This window comes from Molothrus ater, chromosome 25, assembly GCF_012460135.2.
Source record: "Molothrus ater isolate BHLD 08-10-18 breed brown headed cowbird chromosome 25, BPBGC_Mater_1.1, whole genome shotgun sequence".
Lineage (NCBI taxonomy): Eukaryota > Metazoa > Chordata > Aves > Passeriformes > Icteridae > Molothrus > Molothrus ater.
This window is the reverse complement of record NC_050502.2, coordinates 1,748,309-1,769,448: the sequence shown is the minus strand read 5'-3', so window position 1 is coordinate 1,769,448 and position 21,140 is coordinate 1,748,309. Positions and strand designations below refer to the sequence as shown.

The window sequence follows — 21,140 nt, the reverse complement described above, 5'->3', positions numbered from 1 at the left end:
TAAATTGGGGCAGGTTTAGTGGGACAGACCCTCCTGCCTCCCATCCTCTGCCCCCTAGGAGAAACTGCTAGGAGGAGTCAGGAGGCTTAAGAAACAGGATCTCAGCTCAGGACCTTGGCCAGGTTTTGGGGGTGGTAAGGCAGGGAGAAGCCCTGAAGCCTCTCCCACCCTCTGCATGTTCAGCTCAGGCTCTCCTGGTCCCTGCAGGTTTGTCCCTGCTGTCTGTCTGGGGCTGTCCCAGGGGTGCACTTGTGGGTCTGTGTGTCCCAGGCAGGTCTCCGTGCCCCAGCTTGCCCTGCCCTCAGGGGCTCCCCTCCTGTGCCCCCAGGGCAAGCGGGTGATCGGGGAGGATGGCACGGAGGGCTACAGCGACCTGTTCCGGGAGAACGCCATGCTGCAGAAGGAGAACAGCGCGCTGCGCATGCGCGTCAAGGCCATGCAGGAGGCCATCGATGCCATCAACAGCAGGGTCACCTACCTCATGAGCCAGGAGGCCAACATGATGCTGGCCAAAGCAGGTGGGGCTGGGCTGGTACGTGGCATGGGGGGCCAGCAGCTGGGCCAGGGGCTGGGGGACAGCAGGGTGTGCCTCTCTCACCGGTGCCTGTGCGCTGCAGGTGACGGGAACGAAGCCATCGGCACCCTGATCCAGAACTACATCCGGGAGATTGAGGAGCTGAGGTGAGCGGGCACTCAGCTGGGGGGTCTGGGCTCCTGGGGCCAGGAGGCTCACACAGCTCAGTGCCTCCAGCGTGGCTGGGGTGGACTGGAAGCACTGCTGCTACACAGGGTTGAAGGAGGCCCAGCCTTGGTGCCAGACAGTGCTTTGGCTATTGTTGCCCCTTGGTATGGGCTTTGATGGAGGGGGAAGTTCTATTTGAAGTGCCTGGGGTCTTTCAGGGACTGCTGCCTCCCACAGTGGGTCCATGCCAGTCTCTTGGTTGATCCTGGTCCCCTGTCTGGCAGCATTATGGCTTTCTAACCCATCATTAGGGGGAATGGCTTAATAGTGACTCTGTCTCTGGCTCACACCATCCGAGCACATCATGTTCAGTCTGTAGAAGACTGGGGAGACCTTAGAGCCTCTTCCACTGCCTAAAGGAGGCTATAAGAAAGAGGGAGAGGGCTGTTTTTTGTTTTTTTTTTAACATGGACAGATGGCCATAGCACAAGGGAAAATAGCTTGACACTAAAAGCGGAGAGATTTAAATTAGAAGTTAGGAAGAAATTCTTCCCTATGAGGGTGTTAAGGCAGTGGCACAGTTTGCCCAAAGGAGCTGTGGTTATTCCACATCTGTAAGTCTATGGAGCTTGCAGCAACCTGCTCTAGTGGAAGGTGTCCCTGCCCCTTCCATAGCAGGAATGTGGACCGGGATGAGGTTTAAAGTCCCTTCCAGCCCAAACCACTCTGTGATTCTAAACCCAGGCAAGACCCCCTGTCAGGCCAGTGGGATGGCCCCTGTTGGACTGTGCTGTTTGCACTCCCTAGGACGAAGCTGCTGGAGAGCGAGTCCATGAACGAGTCCCTGCGGCGCAGCCTCTCGCGGGTCTCTGCGCGGGGCCCCTTCCCCGTGGGCTCCTCACCGGGCGCGGGCCTGGCCGGGCTCTGCAGCCCCGCGGCTGCGCTGGACACCGAGGCCTCCGACGTGCTCCGAAGGGCCAAGCAGGACCTGGAGCGCCTCAAGAAGAAGGAGCGGCGGCAGCAGAGGAAGAGGTGAGGGGAGGTGTTGGCAAGGGGGAGGCTCAGTCTGTCCCTGTGGGGCTGAGTCTCCTGTTTCCCCTCTCTCTGCTACAGCCAGAGCCCACATGCCCGCCTTCCCCTCCCAGCTCTGCCCTGCCCTTGGTCTCCTGCTCCCCATCATGGAATTCCAGAGGCTGTTTTACCCAAAGGGTCCAAAAGAAGCAGGGAGGGGAGGGTGGCCCAGCAGAAGCTGTTTCTGGCCTCTCTCATGCTGGGACTCACCAGACCCCCTCTGTTCCCCCCCAGCCCAGAGAAGGAGGCATTTAAGAAGAGGCAGAAACTGCAGCAGGACAATGGGGAGGAGACGGATGAAAATGAGGTGGAAGAGGTGAGTGGGCATTGTGTTCATGCTGTGGGGGTGTCTGGGTGTGGAGCACTGAAACTGCCACACGTGGGACAGGGACCAAGCTCAGCCTGGCCCTGAAGCAGGCTGGAAGGGTCACTCTGCTGAGGACTCCATGCTGGAGCATGGTGGAAGCTGGGTACTCCCCAGTCAGCCTGGATGTAGAATGAGGAGTCCACGTTTTTGGGGGCTTGGTTTCAATCAGCATAGATGAAGAGGGGTCAGCTGGGAAGGGATGAATGGGTCAAATTGCTGTTCCTCTCAACAGTATGTGCTGGGGGTCCAGAAATGGTGCTGCAGCCCCTGGGCATCCTGTGTGGGAGGCTGAGTCCCACTTGGGGGGCTGTGGCCCATTGCTGTTGGGTGAGCTCAGGTTTGGAGGAGGGAGGAGCTGTGGGGAGAAGGACAGCCCATCCTGCTGGCTGAGATTAGGCACTCATCTCTTAGGAGGAGGAAGAACAGGATGAGAGTGGCTGTGAGGAAGAGGATGGGCGTGAGGATGAAGATGAGGACTCGGCCAGTGAAGAGAGCCTGGTGGACTCGGACTCGGATGCAGAGGAGAAGGGTAAAGTGGAGATGTGTGTGCAGCCATGGGCATGGAGGGGCACTTGCTGGCATCTCTGGCAATATGCTCTGCTCTTGGGGAGGCAGAGCCCACCATGCCCCAGCCACGTCTGCTCTGTGGGACTTGGAAGAGCCCCAGGGCTGCTGCAGTGCTCCTTCAGTGCTGCTGCTCCCCAGCAATGGGGGTTCCCATCAGCTCCTCTGTCCTCTCCATGTGCTGTGACTCAATGGGGCCATGCAAGTGATGCTCCCCATGCCTCCCAGCCTGACTTTCTCCTCTGCCTCCAGCTGTGAATTTCCAGGCTGACCTGGCAGATCTGACCTGTGAGATTGAGATCAAGCAGAAGCTGATTGATGAGCTGGAGAACAGCCAGCGGCGGCTGCAGACCCTCAAGCACCAGTATGAGGAGAAGCTGATCCTCCTGCAGAACAAGATTCGGGACACACAGCTGGAGCGGGACCGGGTCCTGCAGAACCTCAGTGAGAACTGCCTCACCCTTGGGATCCCATTCCCAGACCCCAGTTCCAGCTCAAGCCCAGCTAACTCTAAGTCAAAGCATCCACCCCTTGCTCTGGTAGAGCTTTGCCATCCCCCTGCTTCTCCTTGAATCCCTGGCACCCCCAAAACTCTGCTTGTCTTGCCAGGGGAGCAGCATCAGTCAGCTGCACAGCTCTGCACCCTGCTGGTGCTGCAGAAGGGTGGCAAAGTCTCTTCCAGCCTTGAGCACCACTTCATGAGCTTCGGGGACTCCTGGGGAAACTGGGGGGCAAAAGACCCAATGGTGTGGCTGATCTCCAGGCTTAGATAGGACAGGGTCACCCCTGTGTGTGGCTGTGTGTCCCAGTCTGCAGCTCTGCTCAGGCCAGCCCTGTATCTCCACTCAGTGCTGAGCTCTTCCAGCAGATATTTCCAGACAGACCCCAGTTCCTGATGGGTGAGGGGGGCTCAGATGGGCAGGGAGGGATGCAGTGCTTGGTGCCTCCAGGCAGGTCTGTGGGTACAGGCAGATCCTGAGGTGCATTGTGAGCTCTCTCCCCACCCACCAGGCACCATGGAGTGCTACACCGAGGAGAAAGCCAACAAGATCAAGGCAGACTATGAGAAGCGGCTGAAGGAGATGAACAGGGACCTGCAGAAGCTGCAGGCAGCCCAGAAGGAGCACGCTCGCCTGCTCAAGAACCAGTCCCGCTACGAGCGGGAGCTGCGCAAGCTGCAGGCAGAGGTGGCCGAGATGAAGAAGGCAAAGGTACCTGGATGTGCCGGGGCAGGGAGGAATCCTGGACAAGGCCGGAGCAGTGTTTTGCACTCTGGTGGCAGTGCAGAGTGCTGTCTGCTGGGTGTGTGGTGCCCCGGGGCGGTGGCACAGCGGCCCCTCCTTGCAGGTGGCGCTGATGAAGCAGATGCGGGAGGAGCAGCAGCGGCGCCGGCTGGCCGAGACCAAGAGGAACCGGGAGATCGCGCAGCTCAAGAAGGAGCAGCGCCGGCAGGAGGTCAGAGCCGGGCTTGCCATGTGCGGGAGGCATGGAGAGGGGACACTTCAGAAGCAGGGGGAAGGACCACAAGGGTCCCCAACTCCCTGCTCTGGGTTATCAGCCTTTTTGGAGGTGTCTTGGGCTGCCAAAAGCCTCTGCACTCTGCCTTGAGATTGTGACTGGTCTGGCTGGGGAGAGGGGGTGTTTGTCCTGCTCTGGCACTCCAGGTACTCACAGATAGCTTGGTGAAGCCTCACTGGAGGTCCTAGCAGAGCACAGCTGGATGAATGGCTCCCAGAGGCTTCCCACTGCTCCTGTTGGAGTTGTGGGGATGCTGTGGGAGGGGAAACATGCAGCCAGAGCCAGGTCAAGGCTGGGAGCCTGCTCGGTGTTAGAATCAGGAGTGAGACTGTGCCAAAGGGAGCACTGGGACTGCAACTACGTCTGGGCTGGACCTCAGGGGTGTCTTTTTCTTTCTCACTCATGCAGTTCCAGATCAGGGCTCTGGAATCTCAGAAGCGACAGCAGGAAATTGTGCTGCGGAGGAAAACGCAGGAGGTGAGGAAAGGGTGTTTCCTCCACATAGCCCCCAGCTTCCATGGGGGTCTGGGCCCCAGTGCTTGGCTCAGAGAAATCCCATCTTTCAGACAGGGCTGGCTTTGGGAATCCCAAAAGGCAGGGGGAGGTTTTATGGCTCAGGAACCAGGTGGGAAATGGATGTAGGCAGCAGCAGAGTTCCCCATCCCGAGCAGCAGAGCCTGGTGGCAGGGGTGGGCTATGAGGGAGCAGAGGGAGCCCCGTGAGGCACAGATGTCCCTGGGCTTTGCTGCTTTGCTGTTCTCAGACCTGTGGGGCCTGGGGGTGATGCCAATGGGTTTAGGCTGGGTGAGACTGCCCAGCTGACACCATTTGCCATTCCTTTGAGGGAGTCCCCCCTAAGCTGTACGTTCCTTGGTAGCAGCAGGCAGGCAAGGAGACTCCACACGGCTCCTGAGGGTGCTGATTAGATGAGGGTTTATTGGGGGTCCCACCCCCAGGAGCAGCATGGTTTCTGAGGGAGAAGGGGGGAAGGGGGAGGGAGGGGAAAGGGGCCAAGAGAGAGCCTGGTCTGCCTCCCACAGCTTAACAGGGAGATTCAAAGTGGGCACGGAATAAGCCTTGGGCCAGTGGGATTACAGATCCATGATACTGCAGGGGAGGATCACAGGCTTGGATGAAACCCTACATTTTCCAGGGGTGAGACAGAGCATACATTTAACTGAGATGTAACAGCACAGACCCCCTCTCCTGTGTCCTCCCTGCGCGCAGGTGTCGGCGCTGCGCCGCCTGGCCAAGCCCATGTCGGACAGGGTGGCGGGCAGGACGGGCCCGAAGCCGGCCATGCTGGACTCGGGCGCCGAGGTCTCGGCCAGCACCACCTCCTCCGAGCCCGAGAGCGGCGCCCGCTCCGTCTCCAGCATCGTGCGCCAGTGGAACAGGAAAATCAACAACTTTCTGGGAGACTCCTCAGCCTCCATTAATGGGGCTCGGCCTGTCAGGTCAGGGCAGGGGCTGGGTGGTCGGGGGTGAGACATGCCAGGGATCCCATGCCTGGCTTTTGGTGGGTGGTGGAGATTGAAGGGTGGCTGCTTAGTGTCAACTTGAGCCATATTAAATCATTGATCCTTTGATAAGCTGTGCTGGCAGAGTGTGACTGTCACCTGGGCTTGAGCCCAAAGCTGGTCTTCCATGAGGATTAAATGTTGTGGCATAAACCCTGCTGGACTCATCTCTTGTCCCGCTTTGCTAAGAGGAAAAGTTGGGTGATATATGGTCTCCTTAGGCCAGGTCTCATAAGCTCTTGGAGATCTATATCACACCCAAGATAGCTCAGCTACCTTAGAAGGCATCAAATCAGCAGGATGGCTTCTGTGGTAGTGTTGGAAACAGAAAAGTTTTAATAAAAGGCAAAATAACAAAACTCTTTACAGAGAAAAACTGAGCCAGGTGCAAGAGGTTCTTGCTCCTGGTAAAACACCTCACAAAAGCCATTAGTTTCTTTATTCTTTTCTTTATCTAGTAAATTGCTCAGGTGGCACTTTTTGGCTCCTGTCCAATTGGTTATCCTTAAGTTTGAGGTGAAGTCCCCCAAATCCTATGAGGTGTCTTTTTACCTAATCAAAGAAAGAACCTTTGAGCTTTTTTCCTTTTTAAGGGGACAAAGATAGTTTTGTCACTCTGTCAACAGAGAGCACATTCCTCCAGTTGGGCAATGCAGAAACAACACAGATGCATCCTCTGTTTCTGGCCAGCCAGATGGCAGATCCTGGGGCAAGCCCAGCTCTCCAGCACGGTGTGGCCATCTGCCCAAATGCCTGTTCTTCCCTCTGGCTGTAGGAAGAAGTTCCCCAAGAAGGGGTCGAGCCAGACCTTCAGCAAAGCTGCCCGCCTCAAGTGGCAGTCCCTGGAGCGGCGCATCTTCGACATTGTCATGCAGAGAATGACCATTGTCAACCTCGAGGCAGACATGGAGAGGCTCATCAAGGTGGCTGTGGCCCTGGGGACAGAGAGGGCTGGCTGGTGGGTGCAGGACAGGGAGGTGGCCATGTGGACAGTGCTAATCCCCCTTCCCTTTTCCCCCAGAAACGTGAGGAGCTGTCGCTGCTGCAGGAGGCGTTGCTGGGCAAGCGGGCAAAGCTGCAGGCAGAGAGCCCCAAGGAGCAGAAGGGTCTGCAAGAGCTGAACGAGGAGATTGAGGTGCTGGGGGCCAACATTGACTATATCAACGACAGCATTTCAGACTGCCAGGCCACCATCATGCAGATTGAGGAGACCAAGGTGGGCAGAAGGACTGGGTCTGGCTGGCAGGGAGAAAATGAGAGCATCCCTCTGTGGCAAGAGCATCCCTGGGCACAGCCAGCTGGGGCTGGGCTCTGCTCAGAGGACCCAGAGTCCTCTGAGCTTTCACTCTTGGTGGGGCTTCACCTACACAGTCACTTCTCATTAGGTGATTAATTACAGAGAGGAGTTCTGGCAGGTCCTTGCATGTCCATGCTGCCCTGGAATTGTAGGGAGCCTGCAGCCCCCATTTGCCCATGGGGCTGGTGGTCACTTGTACCCATGGTTGTTGCTTCATGCACTGGAAACATCCCAGGAGGATTGGCTTTTTCCCAGCAGAAACCATCTAGATTTTGTGTCCAGTTGTGATACTGGGCATGCCACTGGGCAGCTCCCAACTCCCCTCAATGCCTGCAGCCTGAAATGGAGGCTATGTGCTGTCCCTGGCTTGTCCCCAGCTGTCACCTTGATTAGCAGGGAAGAAGGGCTGCTGTTAATTCACACTAGGCTTTGGGTTGTGGATTTGGGTGAGCCTGGTGTCTGTTCAGTGTCTAGTTTTGTGCTGGAATCAGAATTTCTGTAGCAGTGCATAAACCCTTCAGCACTGGACAGTCCCATGGCTGGATGTCCCCAGTAGCCACTGGGCAGGCTGGGGAGGGTGAGGGTTGGACTGGGCAGTGCTTGCAGGGTGATGGAAGTGCTGTGCTTGCCATGGAGGCCCATCCAGCAGCAAAGCTACCCTGCTGCATCCAGCCCTTGTCCCTCTGTGTTTCAGGAGGAGCTGGACTCCACAGACACCTCGGTGGTGATCAGCTCCTGCTCCCTGGCCGAAGCCCGGCTGCTGCTGGACAACTTCCTGAAAGCCTCCATCGACAAGGTGTGGGGCAGGGCTGGGCTGTGCATGTGTGACAGGGCTTCTTTTGGGGTGCCAGGGTGAGGGCCTGGTGGCCAGGAGCTTGCCTGAGTGCCAGCATTGCTTGCACAGGGGCTGCAGGTGGCCCAGAAGGAGGCGCAGATCCGGCTGCTGGAGGGGCGCCTGCGGCAGACGGACGTGGCCAGCTCCTCACAGAACCACGCCCTGCTGGATGCCCTGAGGGAGAAGGCTGAGTCACACCCCGAGCTGCAGGCACTGATTCACAACGTCCAGCAAGGTGGGGCCTCAGGCAGGGGCAGCTTCAGGCCAGGTGTGCTGCCTGTGGGCTGCGTGCCCACCTGGACTGGGCCTGCAGAAAGCATTTGGAGGAGCTGTGGCTGGGACCCTGCCCAAGGGCCCTGTTGGGTGGGAGTGTGTGCCCTGGATAACAGGGACAAGGACTGGGTCACCCCCAATGCCCTCCTGGCCATGGATAACAGGGACTGGGTCAGCCCCCATACCTTCCTGGCCATGGATAACAGGGACAAGGACTGGGTCACCCCTACACCTTTCTGGCCATGGATAACAGGGACTGGGTCAGCCCCCATACCTTCCTGGCCATGGATAACAGGGACTGGGTCACCCCTACACCTTTCTGGCCATGGATAACAGGGACTGGGTCACCCCCCGTGCCTTCCTGGCCATGGATAACAGGGACAAGGACTGGGTTATCCCTCACACCTTCCTGGCCATGGATAACAGGGACTGGGTCACCCCTCACACCTTACCTTGGCCATGGATAACAGGGACAAGGACTGGGTCACCCCCAATGCCCTTCTGGCCATGGATAACAGGGACTGGGTCAGCCCCCATGCCCTCCTGGCCATGGATAACAGGGACTGGGTCAGCCCTCATACCTTTCTGGCCATGGATAACAGGGACTGGGTCACCCCTACACCTTTCTGGCCATGGATAACAGGGACTGGGTCACCCCCCGTGCCTTCCTGGCCATGGATAACAGGGACTGGGTCACCCTCCATGCCCTCCTGGCCATGGATAACAGGGACTGGGTCACCCCTACACCTTTCTGGCCATGGATAACAGGGACTGGGTCACCCCTACACCTTTCTGGCCATGGATAACAGGGACTGGGTCACCCCCCATACCTTTCTGGCCATGGATAACAGGGACTGGGTCACCCCTACACCTTTCTGGCCATGGATAACAGGGACTGGGTCACCCCTACACCTTTCTGGCCATGGATAACAGGGACTGGGTCAGCCCCCATGCCCTCCTGGCCATGGATAACAGGGACAAGGACTGGGTTATCCTTCATACCTTCCTGGGCTGCCCCCTCTGCTGCAGGGTTTGGGGTGGTTGGTGACAGTGGGGTCCCCTCTGGGTCCCCTCTGCTGATGCACTGTCTCCCTCTCACAGAGAATGGCTACACCAGCACAGATGAGGAAGTTTCAGAGTTCAGCCTGGCCTCAGATGGGAGGTGAGCACCCAGCCTGGCACTGTGATGCCATTCATGGACCTCGTAGAGGGCCATGGATGAACAGAGCCCCACCTGAGCTTTTCTGTGGTGCCCAGCCCTTGGTGGGTGGAGCAGGATGTGTCTTGGACACGAGCAGGGAGTGAAGGCTTGGTCATTCCTTGGAGAAGGGGTGCTGGGGGGCAGAGGGTGACCCAAGGAGTCTGGTGGAGCAGTGGCACCAGCTTTCTGAAGAGAGTTTGGCACTGAAGATCCATCTTTGCTCCTTTCTCATTGCAGCATCTCCCAGTCTTTCACCATGAAGGGCTCAGCAAGCCAGGATGACTTCAAGTTCAAGGTTAGTTGGCCTTTTTGTGTGGGCTGGTCACAGAGGCTGGGAGGAGGGAGGGAGGGATGTTCAGTGATGCTTCAGGCCTCTGCTCTGCAGTCTGAACCTTGGGGAGCCAGGCTTGGCATAAGACAGTATGGCTGCTCTGTGGATGGGCAGAACCAAGGTCTCCTGGTACAATGGTCCTGTCCTGGAGCACCAGAGACTTGGGAAGCACCCACCACACCAGGCAGTACCTTCCAAATCTGAGTGGCACTGAGGATGTCCCCATGGAGGGAAGCAGCCACTGTTCTGTACAGGCTGTCATGTTTGCTGGAGGGCTGGCTGATGGGCATCCCAGTGGGACCTGGGGGAGCTGGTGTGTGGCCAGAGAGCACAAACTCTTCCAGCCCCCATTGGGGGCTGCTCCCACTGCCCCCTGTGCCCGCCCTGAGCCCTCTGCCCTGCTCTAGGGAGAGCCCAAGCTTTCGGGGCAGATGAAGGCAGTGTCAGCTGAGTGTCTGGGACCCACGCTGGACGTGTCCACCAAGAACATCACCAAGTCCTTGGCATCCCTCATGGAGATCAAGGAGGACGGGATTGGCTTCTCCATCCGGGACCCCTATTACAAGGAGAAGGTGTCGCGCACCATCAGCCTGCCCACCCGGGGCAGCACCTTGTGAGCATGGGCCACCAGGGGCTGGGGGGCTCAGGGGGCATGGCCTGGGGGCCTGTGCCTGGCCTGTGGACGTGCAGAGGGGTGTGGGAAGCCCAGTCCTGCATCTGTCCATGCTTGGCTACAGCATGCCATGGGGAATTTCCTCAGCGGGGCTTGGAGAGTGTGTAGGAGTGTGTTGGTGTCCTTTGCAGATGGAGAGGAGGATACTTCAGAAGCAGGGGGAAGGACCACGAGGGTCCCCAACTCCCTGCTCTGGGTTATCAGCATTTTTGGAGGTGTCTTGGGCTGCCAAAGCCTCTGCACTCTGCCTCGAGATTGTGACTCCAGCCCAATCTCTTGTTTGCTCTTCTGGGGGAGGACAGAGGTGTTGACTGGGGAGGGATCCTGGGGCAGGGCAGGCACCCACTCAGCTTTGTTCACTTGCTGCAGTCCCAGGCAGTCCCGGGGCTCGGACACCTCACCCCTGACCCGGCGGAAATCCTACGACCGTGGGCAGCCTGCCAGGTGAGCTTGAGAGAAACACTGACACGGCCAGGGGGGCTGTGTGGCCCAGGATTCTTTCTGGGCCCAGTCAGGTGCCAGGTGAGCAGTTCCAAGTCATGTGTCCCTCTGATCCTTTGGCTCAGGCCTGCAGACATCGGCTTCACACCGCCCTCCTCCCCACCCACCCGTCCGCGCAACGACCGCAACGTCTTCTCCCGTCTCACGAGCACCCAGAGCCAGGGATCTGCCTTGGACAAGTGAGTCCTGCTGGGGTGAGAGTGTCTGAGCGAGGGGAGCCCAGACCAGGATAGCACGTGGCCTGTACTGAGTCCTGTGGGGGTGTATAGCATCACCAGGGCTTGGATTGGCTCCAGCCAGTGTCCTGTCCCCTCTTCACCTCCCTGCTTCTCCCTGTGAGGGAGCAGCTGCCATGGCAGGGCTGTGCTCCTGCCCACTGTGCCCCTCTGAGCTCACAGTGCTGGCCTCTGCCTGCAGACAGGGTGGTGCCAGACTTGGAGGCCCAGAAAGACGAGGGAGCAGGATGGGTGAGGGGATGAGGGCTCAGAGGAAGCTGATGGGCTGGCACCCAGCCACAAGTGCTGCTCCAGCCTCTCCTGGCAGCAGGTCAGGTGCTGCTCTGGGCTTGCTAGCAGCGCTGGTGTTCCCTGATGGAGACCTGCTGTCTGTTCCTCACATGCCTTCCTGCTCTTCTGCTCTCCCCTGGTTCTCCACGTGTGCTTCTCCTTCTCCCTCCCTCCACTCCTTCTCTCTGTCCTACACTGGCTTGGATGCAATAACAATCTTCCACCTCTGACTCCACTGCTGCCTTCTCTACTCTGGGTTTTCTCTCCCATAATCCTGCTAATTTTCTGCCCCTAGGTCTGATGACAGCGATTCCTCTGTCTCGGAGGTGCTGAGGTATAGACAATTCTATTTATTATCCCTTCCTCTGCTCCTCCTTCTCTCTGTCAGATGCCTGCTCTCCCTGTCCCTGCATGCTCTGCCTGCAGCTTGCTGCTCTCCCCCTTCCCAGCTTGTGTGTCTGTCCCCCTGGCATGCCACCTCTGGTGCCTGATGCTGTCAGTTCAAGCTGTTCCTGCTTGGATCAGCCCTTGGTACGTGGTGCTGGGCTCACTGGTGGGTGCTGGCTGGTTTGGGTTGGCAGCATGTTCTCCTCCAGCTCTCATGGGTTCATGCCAGCATGAGGCCACCACGTCCCACCCCTTCCCCAGCTCTCCAGCAGGATGGTGAGATGATGGGAAGGGTGCTTGCAGTACATCCTTTGTGCAAGCTTCCTCCAGGCAGTTACCTCAGGTTCAGCTCGTGCCTGGTTGTGCTGCCCTGGTGCTGAGTTGGCAAAGGTCAGTCTCTTCCCTAAAGAAATCGAGTGAGATTGTGGTGCAGAGCTCAGCCTTGGAGTTAAGGTTCTCCTGGGCTTCTCTCCCTGCATCCACCTCACTACAGAGGTTTCCCAGAACAAAGGGCCACATTTCCCCCATCCTTTAGGAACATTGCAGCCTTCCAGTGCCTAAAGGGGCTTGTAACAAAGAGGGAGAGCAACTTTTTACATGGGCAAATAGTGACAGGACAAGGGGGAACAGTTTAAAACTGAAAGAGGAGAGATTTGGACTAGATTTTAGGAAGGAATTCTTCCCTGTGAGGATGGTGAGACCCTGGCACAGGCTGCCCAGAGAAGCTGTGGCTGCCCCATCCCTGGAAGTGTCCAAGGCCAGATTGGATGGGCCTTGGAGCCCCACCTGGTCTAGTGGAAGGTGTCCCTGCTCATGGCAGGGACATGGAATGAGATGGTGTCTAAAGTCCCTCCCAACCCAAACCATTCCATGATTCCATGATCAGCTGTCCAGCACCCAGGGGTCCCCTCCCTCTGCCTGTGCCCTGAGCTCCTGCAGACCCCCTGTCACTGGGGAGGTGACACCAGACCAGTCTGAGAGGGTCACCCTGGGCAGTTCGTAGTCAGGCAGCCACTCAAAATCCATGGAAGATGCAGTGCAGGGATTTCCCCTTGGATTCAGTGTTGCTTTGAGGCTGGTGGAAGCTCTGGGGGTGAGGGGAAGGCTGTTGGCTTGGCTTTGGTAAGGGCAGAGCTGAGGAACATCACATGCATGTGATTTCCAAACCCAATTAATGAGCCTGTGCTTGTCCTCACAACTAATGCAAACCTTGCCCTGCTCTCGCCCCATGCTTCAGTTTCCCTGCCTGCAAGAAGAAACAAGCACAACTTTGGGTGTTGTGGCTGTGCTTGATGACCAGGTCACACCCCTGCCAGGGGTCACACACAGCAGGGTCAGGCTGGTGGTGCTCAGCACCCTGAGCACGTCTGAAGTGGAGGGTTTGGCAGATGATGTCCCCCAGGACAGAGCAGTGTTCCTTGGCAGGGGTAGGTGCTCTCCTGCCCAGGGCCAGCAGTGGGGGCAGGAACAGCCATTGCAGCAGGGACATGGGGGGCAGATGCTGGTGCTGCCCTTGGTCACTCTTGGGATCTGTGTGAAGGAGCGAGGCCCTGTCTGCAAATGCTACCAGCCAGAGGTGACAGCTCCAGGGGATGGGGGTGCTGATACTGGAACTCTGAAACATTATCCCAGCAGAGCTTCAGCTTCAGGCTGGAGACTCCACAAATGGGCCTCAGGGCCAAGGAGCTGAGTCTCCTGAACTGTCCTGGGTTTGTGCTGGTGAAGCAGGAGAGGTTTGGGGGGAGAGCAGAGGTCGCTGGGCAGCCTCCCCCTTTCCCTGTGTGATGGCAGGGGGTGCCCATGGGGACATTCTGGGGTTTCCACAGAGACCTCAGCTCAGACAGGCCACCTTCAGGTGGAGCAGCCTGTCTCACTCTGGGCTTGGTGTGAGCCAGCTCATGTTCTTCCATGCCCTGGGGCTGTGGGCACTGTACCTGTTCTCTCTCTCCTGTGAAGGGGCATCATCAACCCGGTGGGTGGCACCAAGAATGCCCGGACAGCCCCTCTGCAGTGTGTCTCAGTGGCAGAGGGACACACCAAGCCTGTGCTCTGCCTGGATGCCACCGATGAGCTGCTCTTCACGGGCTCCAAAGGTGGGTGATGGGCAGGGAGGATGCAGATGCTGTGGGAGCAGGGGAAGTGTTGGCATTACAGGGGTGGTCCCTGTCTTCAGTGTTGAGCCCTGCCCCTGTGCTGGGGCTGGCTGGCTCCTTTCCTCTGGCCCTGTGGGTGGGGGGGACATGCTCAGAGGGAATATTGTCCCCAGGCCACCATGCCCTTGGAGGAGACGCCCCCAACACTCCTGGGCGTGTTCTTCCTCCCACAGACCGCAGCTGCAAGATGTGGAACCTGGTGACAGGCCAGGAAATCGCCTCTCTCAAGGGCCACCCCAACAATGTGGTTTCCATCAAGTACTGCAGCCACACGGGGCTGGTGTTCACCGTGTCCACCTCGTACATCAAGGTGTGGGACATCCGCGACTCCGCCCGCTGCGTCCGCACCCTCACGTACGTCAGCTCGGGGACCTGGGCACTCTGGGCTTCTGTGGCTCTGCAGGAGCCTTTACAGAACCGGCAGGGGCTGGGGACATGGCCAGATACAGCTCCTTAGTGCCAGTTTGGAGGGCTGCTTCCTGAGGGAACAGGGAGGTTGGGAGAGGTTGGGATGAGGGAATTCCTGGGGACTCCTGCAGCAAAGACTCGGGGTCATAAAATCACAGAATGTGCTGAGTTGGAAGGGACCCATCAGGATCAAGTCCACCTCCTGGCCTTGTGCAGGACACACCAACAATCCCGCCCTGTGCCTGGGAGCGTTGTCCAAACACTTCTTGGACTCAGACAGGCTCAGAGCTGTGCCCATTTCCTGGGGAGCCTGTTCAGCACCACAGCACCCTCTGAGGGAAGAACCTTTTCCTGACATCCAACCTAAACATCTCCCAGCTCAGCTCCAGCCATTCCTGCCAGTCCTGTCACTTGTCATGAGAGAGAAGAGATCAGTCCCTGTCCCTCTGCAGCCCCTCAGGAGGATGTTGAAGACCCCAGTGAGGTCTCCCCTCTAGGCTGAACAAACCAAGTGACCTCAGCTGCTCCTCATGAGGCTTCCCCTCCAGACCCTTCACCATTCTCATGGCCTTCTTTAGGATGCTCTCCAGTGGCTTCATGTCTTTTTTATATTGTGGTGCTCAAAACTGCCCTGAGGGCTTGAGGTGAGGCTACCCCAGTGCAGGGGCAGGACAATCCCCTCTGCCCAGCTGGCCATGCTGTGCCATGGACATCCCAGGACATGGATGTCCCTCCAGGGCAGTGCTGACTCATGTGCATTGACCAGGATGCCCAGGTCCCTTCCCACAGCTGCTCTCCAGCCTCTGTTCCCTGCTGTGTACACACAGCCAGGGTTGCTGTGTCCCAGGTGCAGAATCCAGCACTTGTTAAGGGTCAGGAGCTTTGAAGAGATTTTGCAGCTGTTCTGAGAACTGACAGCTCCCATGGGGGGCACAGCCCCAAACAGCAGTGTCTGGGTAAATCACAGCCTCTTCAGTGGGAAACATGGGGCTCTGTGAGGAGTTTGAGGACCAGAAGGGAGCATGGAACAAATGGGAGCTGTGGCTGCCAGTCTGGAGTAGGGCTCAAAGGTTAGGACAGGATGGTAGGTAGTAACAGCAGCCTCCTCGAGCCAGGTCTCATAAGCTCTTGGAGGTCTATTACTCACCCAAGATAGCAGTGTTGGAAACAAAAAGGTTTAATAAAAGGCAAAATAACAAACAGAGAAAAGCCAAGCCAAGTGCAAGAGGTTCTTGCTCCTGGTAAAACACCCCACTAAAGCAATTTGTTTCTTTGTTCTCTTCTTTTTCTAGTAAATCGCCCAGCTGGGACTCTTTGGCTTCTGTCCATTTGGCTATCCTTAAGTTTGAGGTGAAGTCACCTAGACCTATGAGGTGGCTTTTTCACCTAGTTGAGGAGAGAAACTTCTGGGCTTCTTTCCTTTTTAGGGGGACAAAGGACAGTTTTGTCACTCTGTCAGCACGGGGTACATTCCTATAGTAGGTCAGAGTTACCCACTTGCTGTGGCTCAGGTCTCCTTTCCCCATGCAGCCTCAGCTCACCTGCCTTGGCTTCTCTCTTGGCACAGAGGCCAAGGCCTCTGCTGCCCTGTGCTGGATGCCAGCACTCCCCAGCTCTCCTGTGGGAAGCAGAGAGGCACAGGAGAGCAGAGGAAACTCAGCTGGAAACCAGGGCAGGATGCTCTGAGTCATGCCCAGACCCTGATCCTTGGCTGCCTTTGCAGGCTGGGCACTGGCCTGTGGGACAAAGCTCCTGTTGGTCCCATCGTGGCCAGAGGGACAAGGACACTCCAGGGCCTTTCCTCAGTGTGGGACCCAGCTGTGCCAGCCTGGGGACAGCCCTGTGGTTCCTCACTGCCTCTGGTCTCATCCTTCCTGATGCCTCAGGTTTTGGCTTTTCTGTTTTTCAGATCCTGTGCTGCTTTAGTGTGTGGGTCTGGGCTTCATATTATGGGATGGTGAGCTCTGTGCACAGAGCAGGGAGACAAAACAATTCCTTCTCTAGCTGGGCACCAAGGACAAATGATCCAAATCTCAGGCCCAAGAGCACAAACAACGTGGAATGAAGAGAGAAAGGCAAGAAGGATGGGACTTGATAGGCTAAAGCTGGAATTGGACAATTAACTCCAATATGCAAATGGACCAGAACTTATAAAAGTGAGAGACCCCATGACCTGTCATCCATTTTGGGACCATTTGGGCTCACCTGGGCTGTAGCCCTGGCTGGTGTTGGAATACAAGCCCCTCAGGGCACAGGCCTGGAGGGAAATCTAAGCACAAGGATTGAACTGAAAGCCCTGGAGAAACTGAGATATATAAAGCTACAAAGTGAAATAGAAATACAGATTTAGAATATAGATTTTAGCTTTTAGTAGAAACTTATCCTAAGTGCTTTGAGTATTTAAAAAGCTGCAATAGAGAACAAAAGCTTTTTTTGTCTTTAGGCACAATTCTACCATAGTAGTGGCATTTCTATGAGGTTGCTTTGCCCCAGACAAAGTGTAAATTGCTGGGCTCTTGTGCTGCCCAAGGTGGATCTATTGAGGCCTCCTAATTAATCCCTGCTTTATTCTTTAGCTCTGTGTAGTCTCTGTTCTAGGCTCTGTTCAGCCTTGACAAGGCATCACCTGTGGCAATCACATATCCTCTGAACAGAGACAGACACATAGCTCTCCCAGGATTTTCCAGGGAAGCTGTGAGAAAGCTCAGAGAAAAGAATGAGAAACAAGGCTTATCTCCACTTGCTGCACCTGTGTTGTTGTGCACATGTGGAATGTGTTATGGAGATTTCTTTACCAAAGGGCCACTGGTGATGGTGTTTTAGATTCAAGGACCAATTAGGTCAAAGCTGTTATCAGACTGTCTGCAAGGGCGATGGGAGGGTCTGATGGCTCAACCTGGACGCCACAACCTTCCCAGAGAGAGGTCCTGCAAGAGACAACTTCCTAGGGGTCTCAGGCAGTCCCTCAGCAAGGGGCAGCCAGCTCAGCTCTTAGCAGGGATTTCAGCTCTCAGTGATTTCAGTTCTGCCTTGCCAGGTGTATCCAGGCCAACACAGGGACAAAGAGACAGGAGCACCATGTGGTTGTTCCACAGAGTTCCTTTATTCCAGCACCCTGCAAAGGAGGCCAGGAACAGCAGCTCCCTCCTGAACAGGGCAGAAACTGGGGTTTTATGGTACAAAGGGGGAAAACCAATCAGTCCCAACAAATCTACATGGGGTTCCAAAGTGTGCTGAGAACTCACCATGACCAAGGAGGATTTCTCAGTCCAGGAGAGTTTGAGATCTTATCACAGCCCATTCAAGGGATACCTCTCCAAGGGAGAGGTCTGGCATGCCCATCTCTCTCCACAGATGGGTTTTTTCTTAATAGGATAATATAATATTATAGGATAATATAGTATTACAGTATAAAATAGTATTATAATATAATATAGTGGTATAGAAATATCAGGGTGCCTCTGTCACAGGAATAATTGACATCTGACTCCAAGGCTTTGGAATGCTGAACACTCTCTTTATTATACTGTATTATATTATATCTATAGTACAAAAAATGCTAAGGAATACTAAAGAAAACTTGTGACTGTCTCTCAACAGTCAGGCAATGGATTTGTGTGATTGATTGGCCAAGGAAACAAAACAATCCTCAGCAAAATCCAATTACCAAATTCCTTCAGGTAAACAATATCCTAACACATTCCACACGTGCAAAACAACAGGAGCAGAGAATAGAGATAAGAATTGTTTTTCTCTTCTTTGAGGCTTCTCTCTGCCTTTCCCAAAAAATCCTTGGGAAAAATTGTGCCTTGCTTTTCTCTGTGAAGAGAAATGCAGCCACATAGTATAGGATAGTAAAATAAAGGTATAGGCTGGGGATGGTGTGGCTGGACAGTGCTCAGGCAGAAAGGGACCTGGGGGTGCTGGTGACAGCTGGCTGGACATGAGCCAGCAGAGTGCCCTGGTGGCCAAGAAGGCCAATGGCTCCTGGCCTGGATCAGGAATGGTGTGGCCAGCAGGAGCAGGGAGGTCATTCTGCCCCTGTGCTGGGCACTGGTGAGGGCACACCTGGAGTGTTGTGTCCAGTGCTGGCCTCTCAGTTTGGGAAGGATGTTGAGATGCTTGAGTGCGTCCAGAGGAGCACAACGAGGCTGGAGAGGGGCTGGGAACAGAAACCCTGTGAGGAACCACTGAGGGAGCTGGGGGTGCTCAGCCTGGAGAAAGGAGACTCAGGGCTGCCCTCACCACTCTGTACAGCTCCTGAAAGGTGCCTGTGCTCAGCTGGGGTTGGGCTCTTTCTCCAGGCAGCACTGACAGAACCAGAGCACACAGCCTCGAGCTGCACCAAGGGAAATACAGGTTGGATATCAGGAAAAAGTTTTTCATGGAAAGAGTGATAAAGTTCTGGAATGGCTGCCTGAGGAGGTGGTGGAGTCACCATCCCTGGGTGTGTTTAAAACGAGCCTGGATGTGGCACTGGGTGCCAGGGTTGAGTTGAGGTGTCAGGGGACAGGTTGGACTTGATGATCTTGAAGGTCTCTTCCAACCCTGTGATTCTGTGATTGATCAGCCTCCCACAATCATGGAGTCAATGCTAATTACTCTGAACTCTCCCCCTTCAGGTCGTCTGGCCAGGTGATCTCTGGGGACGCGTGTGCCGGGACCAGCAGCCGCACGGTCACCAGCGTGCAGGGCGAGCACCAGATCAACCAGATCGCGCTCAACCCCGCGGGCACCGCGCTCTACGCGGCCGCCGGCAACGCCGTGCGCGTCTGGGAGCTCAGCAGGTCAGGCCTGGGGGCTCAGCAGGGCTGGGGGCTGAGCAGGGCAGGGCTGGGGGCTCAGCAGGGCTGGGAGCTCAGCAGGTCAGGCCTGGGGGCTCAGCAGGGCTGGGGGCTCAGCAGGGCTGGGGGCTCAGCAGGGCTGGGCAGGGCTGGGGCTGAGATGGGCAGGGCTGGGGGCTCAGCAGGGCAGGGCTGGGGGCTCAGCAGGGCAGGCCTGGGGGCTCAGCAGGGCTGGGCTGGGGCTGAGCAGGGCTGAGCAGGGCTGGGCAGGGCTGGGGGCTCAGCAGGTCAGGCCTGGGGGCTCAGCAGGGCTGGGGGCTCAGCAGGGCTGGGGGCTCAGCAGGGCTGGGCAGGGCTGGGGCTGAGATGGGCAAGGCTGGGGCCCAGCAGGGCAGGGGCTCAGCAGGGCAGGGCTGGGGGCTCAGCAGGGCAGGGCTGGGGGCTCAGCAGGGCAGGGCTGGGGGCTGAGCTGGGCAGGGCTGGGGGCTCAGCAGGGCAGGGCTGGGGGCTGAGCTGGGCAGGGCTGGGGGCTCAGCAGGGCAGGGCTGGGGCTCAGCAGGGCAGGGCTGGGGGCTCAGCAGGGCAGGGCTGGGGGCTCAGCAGGGCTGGGCAGGGCTGGGGCTGAGATGGGCAGGGCTGGGGGCTCAGCAGGGCAGGGCTGAGGTTCAGCAGGGCTGGGCAGGGCTGGGGCTGAGATGGGCAAGGCTGGGGCTCAGCAGGGCAGGGGCTCGGAGTGGCATGAAATGATGCCCCTGGGGAAAATGAAATGATCCCCCTGGGGAAAATGAAATGATCCCCTTGGGCAATATGTAATTATCCCCCTTGGCAAAATGAATTGATTCCCCTGGGCACAATGAATCGATGCCCTGAGGAAAATTAAATGATCCCCCTGGGCAAAATGAATTGATCCCCCTGGGCAAAATGAAAGCCTTTTTCACAGCAGGAGTTGCCTTGAATAAGTTTTTTCAGGATGCTTTCCTATGGGATCCTAGTGGTTTTAATTTAAAAAAATGTTAAAGATTTTTTAAGATTTAAGATTAAAATTTTCTTAAATCTTAAATTTAAGATTTTTAAATATAACTTAAGATTTTAAATCTTTAAAACGTTAAGATTTTTTAAGATCTTAAATCTTAATTTAAGAATTAAACATTAAGATTGTTTAAGATTTAAGATTTAAATTTAGGATTTTTAAATTTAAGATTTTAAATTTTTAAAAAATTTAAGATTTTTTAAGATCTTAAATCTTAATTTAAGAATTAAAGATTCATTTAGGATTTAAGATTTTCTTAAATTTAAGATTTTAAATTTTTCTTAAATTTAACATTTAAGATTTTAAGTCTTTAAAAATTTAAGATTTTTTAAGATCATAGATCTTAATTTAAGAATTAAAGATTAATTTAAGATTTAAATTTAAGGTCTTCTTAAATTTAAGATTTTAAAATTTTTCTTAATTTTAAGATTTATTTAAAATTTAATATTTTAAATTTTAAAAAATTTAAGATGTTTTACAATCATAAATCTTAGTTTAAGAATTAAAGATTAATTTAAGATTTAAAATTTAAATTTAAGATTTAAAGTTAAGATTTTCTTAAATTTTAAATTTAATATTTTTAAATTTAAAGTTTAGGCTTTTAAATTTTTTAAAAAATTAAGATTTTTTTAAGATCATAAATCTTAATTTAAAATTAAAAGAAATATTTAAAAAAATTCTTAATATTTAAGATTTGGAAATTTAAGATTTACAGTTGTGACCCAAGGGGTGATGAACAGCACTGGAGCTGTGTGGGGTGGGGGGTTTGTCTGTGCACTGGGCAGAGCTCAGCAGAACAGAAAAGACAAAAGTGGGATGAGCAGCAGGGCCCTGGTTTCCCCTTGTCCTTCTACCTGCCCAGGGCTGTGAACCCTGTGGGCTCTGCAGCCGCATGTTGGCACTCTCAGGATGCACAGCCAGATGTTGGCACACTGTCAGGATGCACAGCCAGATGTTGGCACACTCTCAGGGTACACAGCCAGATGTTGGCACACTCTCAGCCTGCCCTCCTCCTTGGATCACGGGCAATGGGCTCTCC

The 21,140-nt window shown here is 55.3% G+C and overlaps 1 protein-coding gene across 5 annotated transcripts in view; it reads left to right on the top strand.

Moving 5' to 3' along the window:
- The window catches only part of KIF21B (kinesin family member 21B), a 59,606-nt gene that overhangs the window by 27,578 nt on the left and 10,888 nt on the right, over positions 1-21,140 (top strand). For 3 of the 5 annotated variants that reach the window (XR_004981633.2, XM_036398308.2, XM_036398306.2), the window contains exons 9-31: positions 329-518; positions 618-681; positions 1,490-1,714; positions 1,988-2,069; positions 2,532-2,649; positions 2,937-3,128; positions 3,696-3,895; positions 4,032-4,139; positions 4,611-4,679; positions 5,430-5,659; positions 6,498-6,645; positions 6,744-6,938; positions 7,714-7,815; positions 7,924-8,089; positions 9,229-9,289; positions 9,566-9,623; positions 10,067-10,272; positions 10,702-10,776; positions 10,899-11,012; positions 11,635-11,673; positions 13,683-13,819; positions 14,053-14,233; positions 18,910-19,074. Coding sequence is in view for 4 of the 5 variants with exons in the window: in XM_036398308.2 (XP_036254201.1) it covers positions 329-518; positions 618-681; positions 1,490-1,714; positions 1,988-2,069; positions 2,532-2,649; positions 2,937-3,128; positions 3,696-3,895; positions 4,032-4,139; positions 4,611-4,679; positions 5,430-5,659; positions 6,498-6,645; positions 6,744-6,938; positions 7,714-7,815; positions 7,924-8,089; positions 9,229-9,289; positions 9,566-9,623; positions 10,067-10,272; positions 10,702-10,776; positions 10,899-11,012; positions 11,635-11,673; positions 13,683-13,819; positions 14,053-14,233; positions 18,910-19,074 (3,125 nt within the window). In the remaining variant the exon portion in view is untranslated. The remainder of the gene's footprint in view (positions 1-328; positions 519-617; positions 682-1,489; positions 1,715-1,987; positions 2,070-2,531; positions 2,650-2,936; positions 3,129-3,695; positions 3,896-4,031; positions 4,140-4,610; positions 4,680-5,429; positions 5,660-6,497; positions 6,646-6,743; positions 6,939-7,713; positions 7,816-7,923; positions 8,090-9,228; positions 9,290-9,565; positions 9,624-10,066; positions 10,273-10,701; positions 10,777-10,898; positions 11,013-11,634; positions 11,674-13,682; positions 13,820-14,052; positions 14,234-18,909; positions 19,075-21,140) is intronic. The other 2 variants (XM_036398309.2, XM_036398307.2) reach the window with 1 other exon arrangement.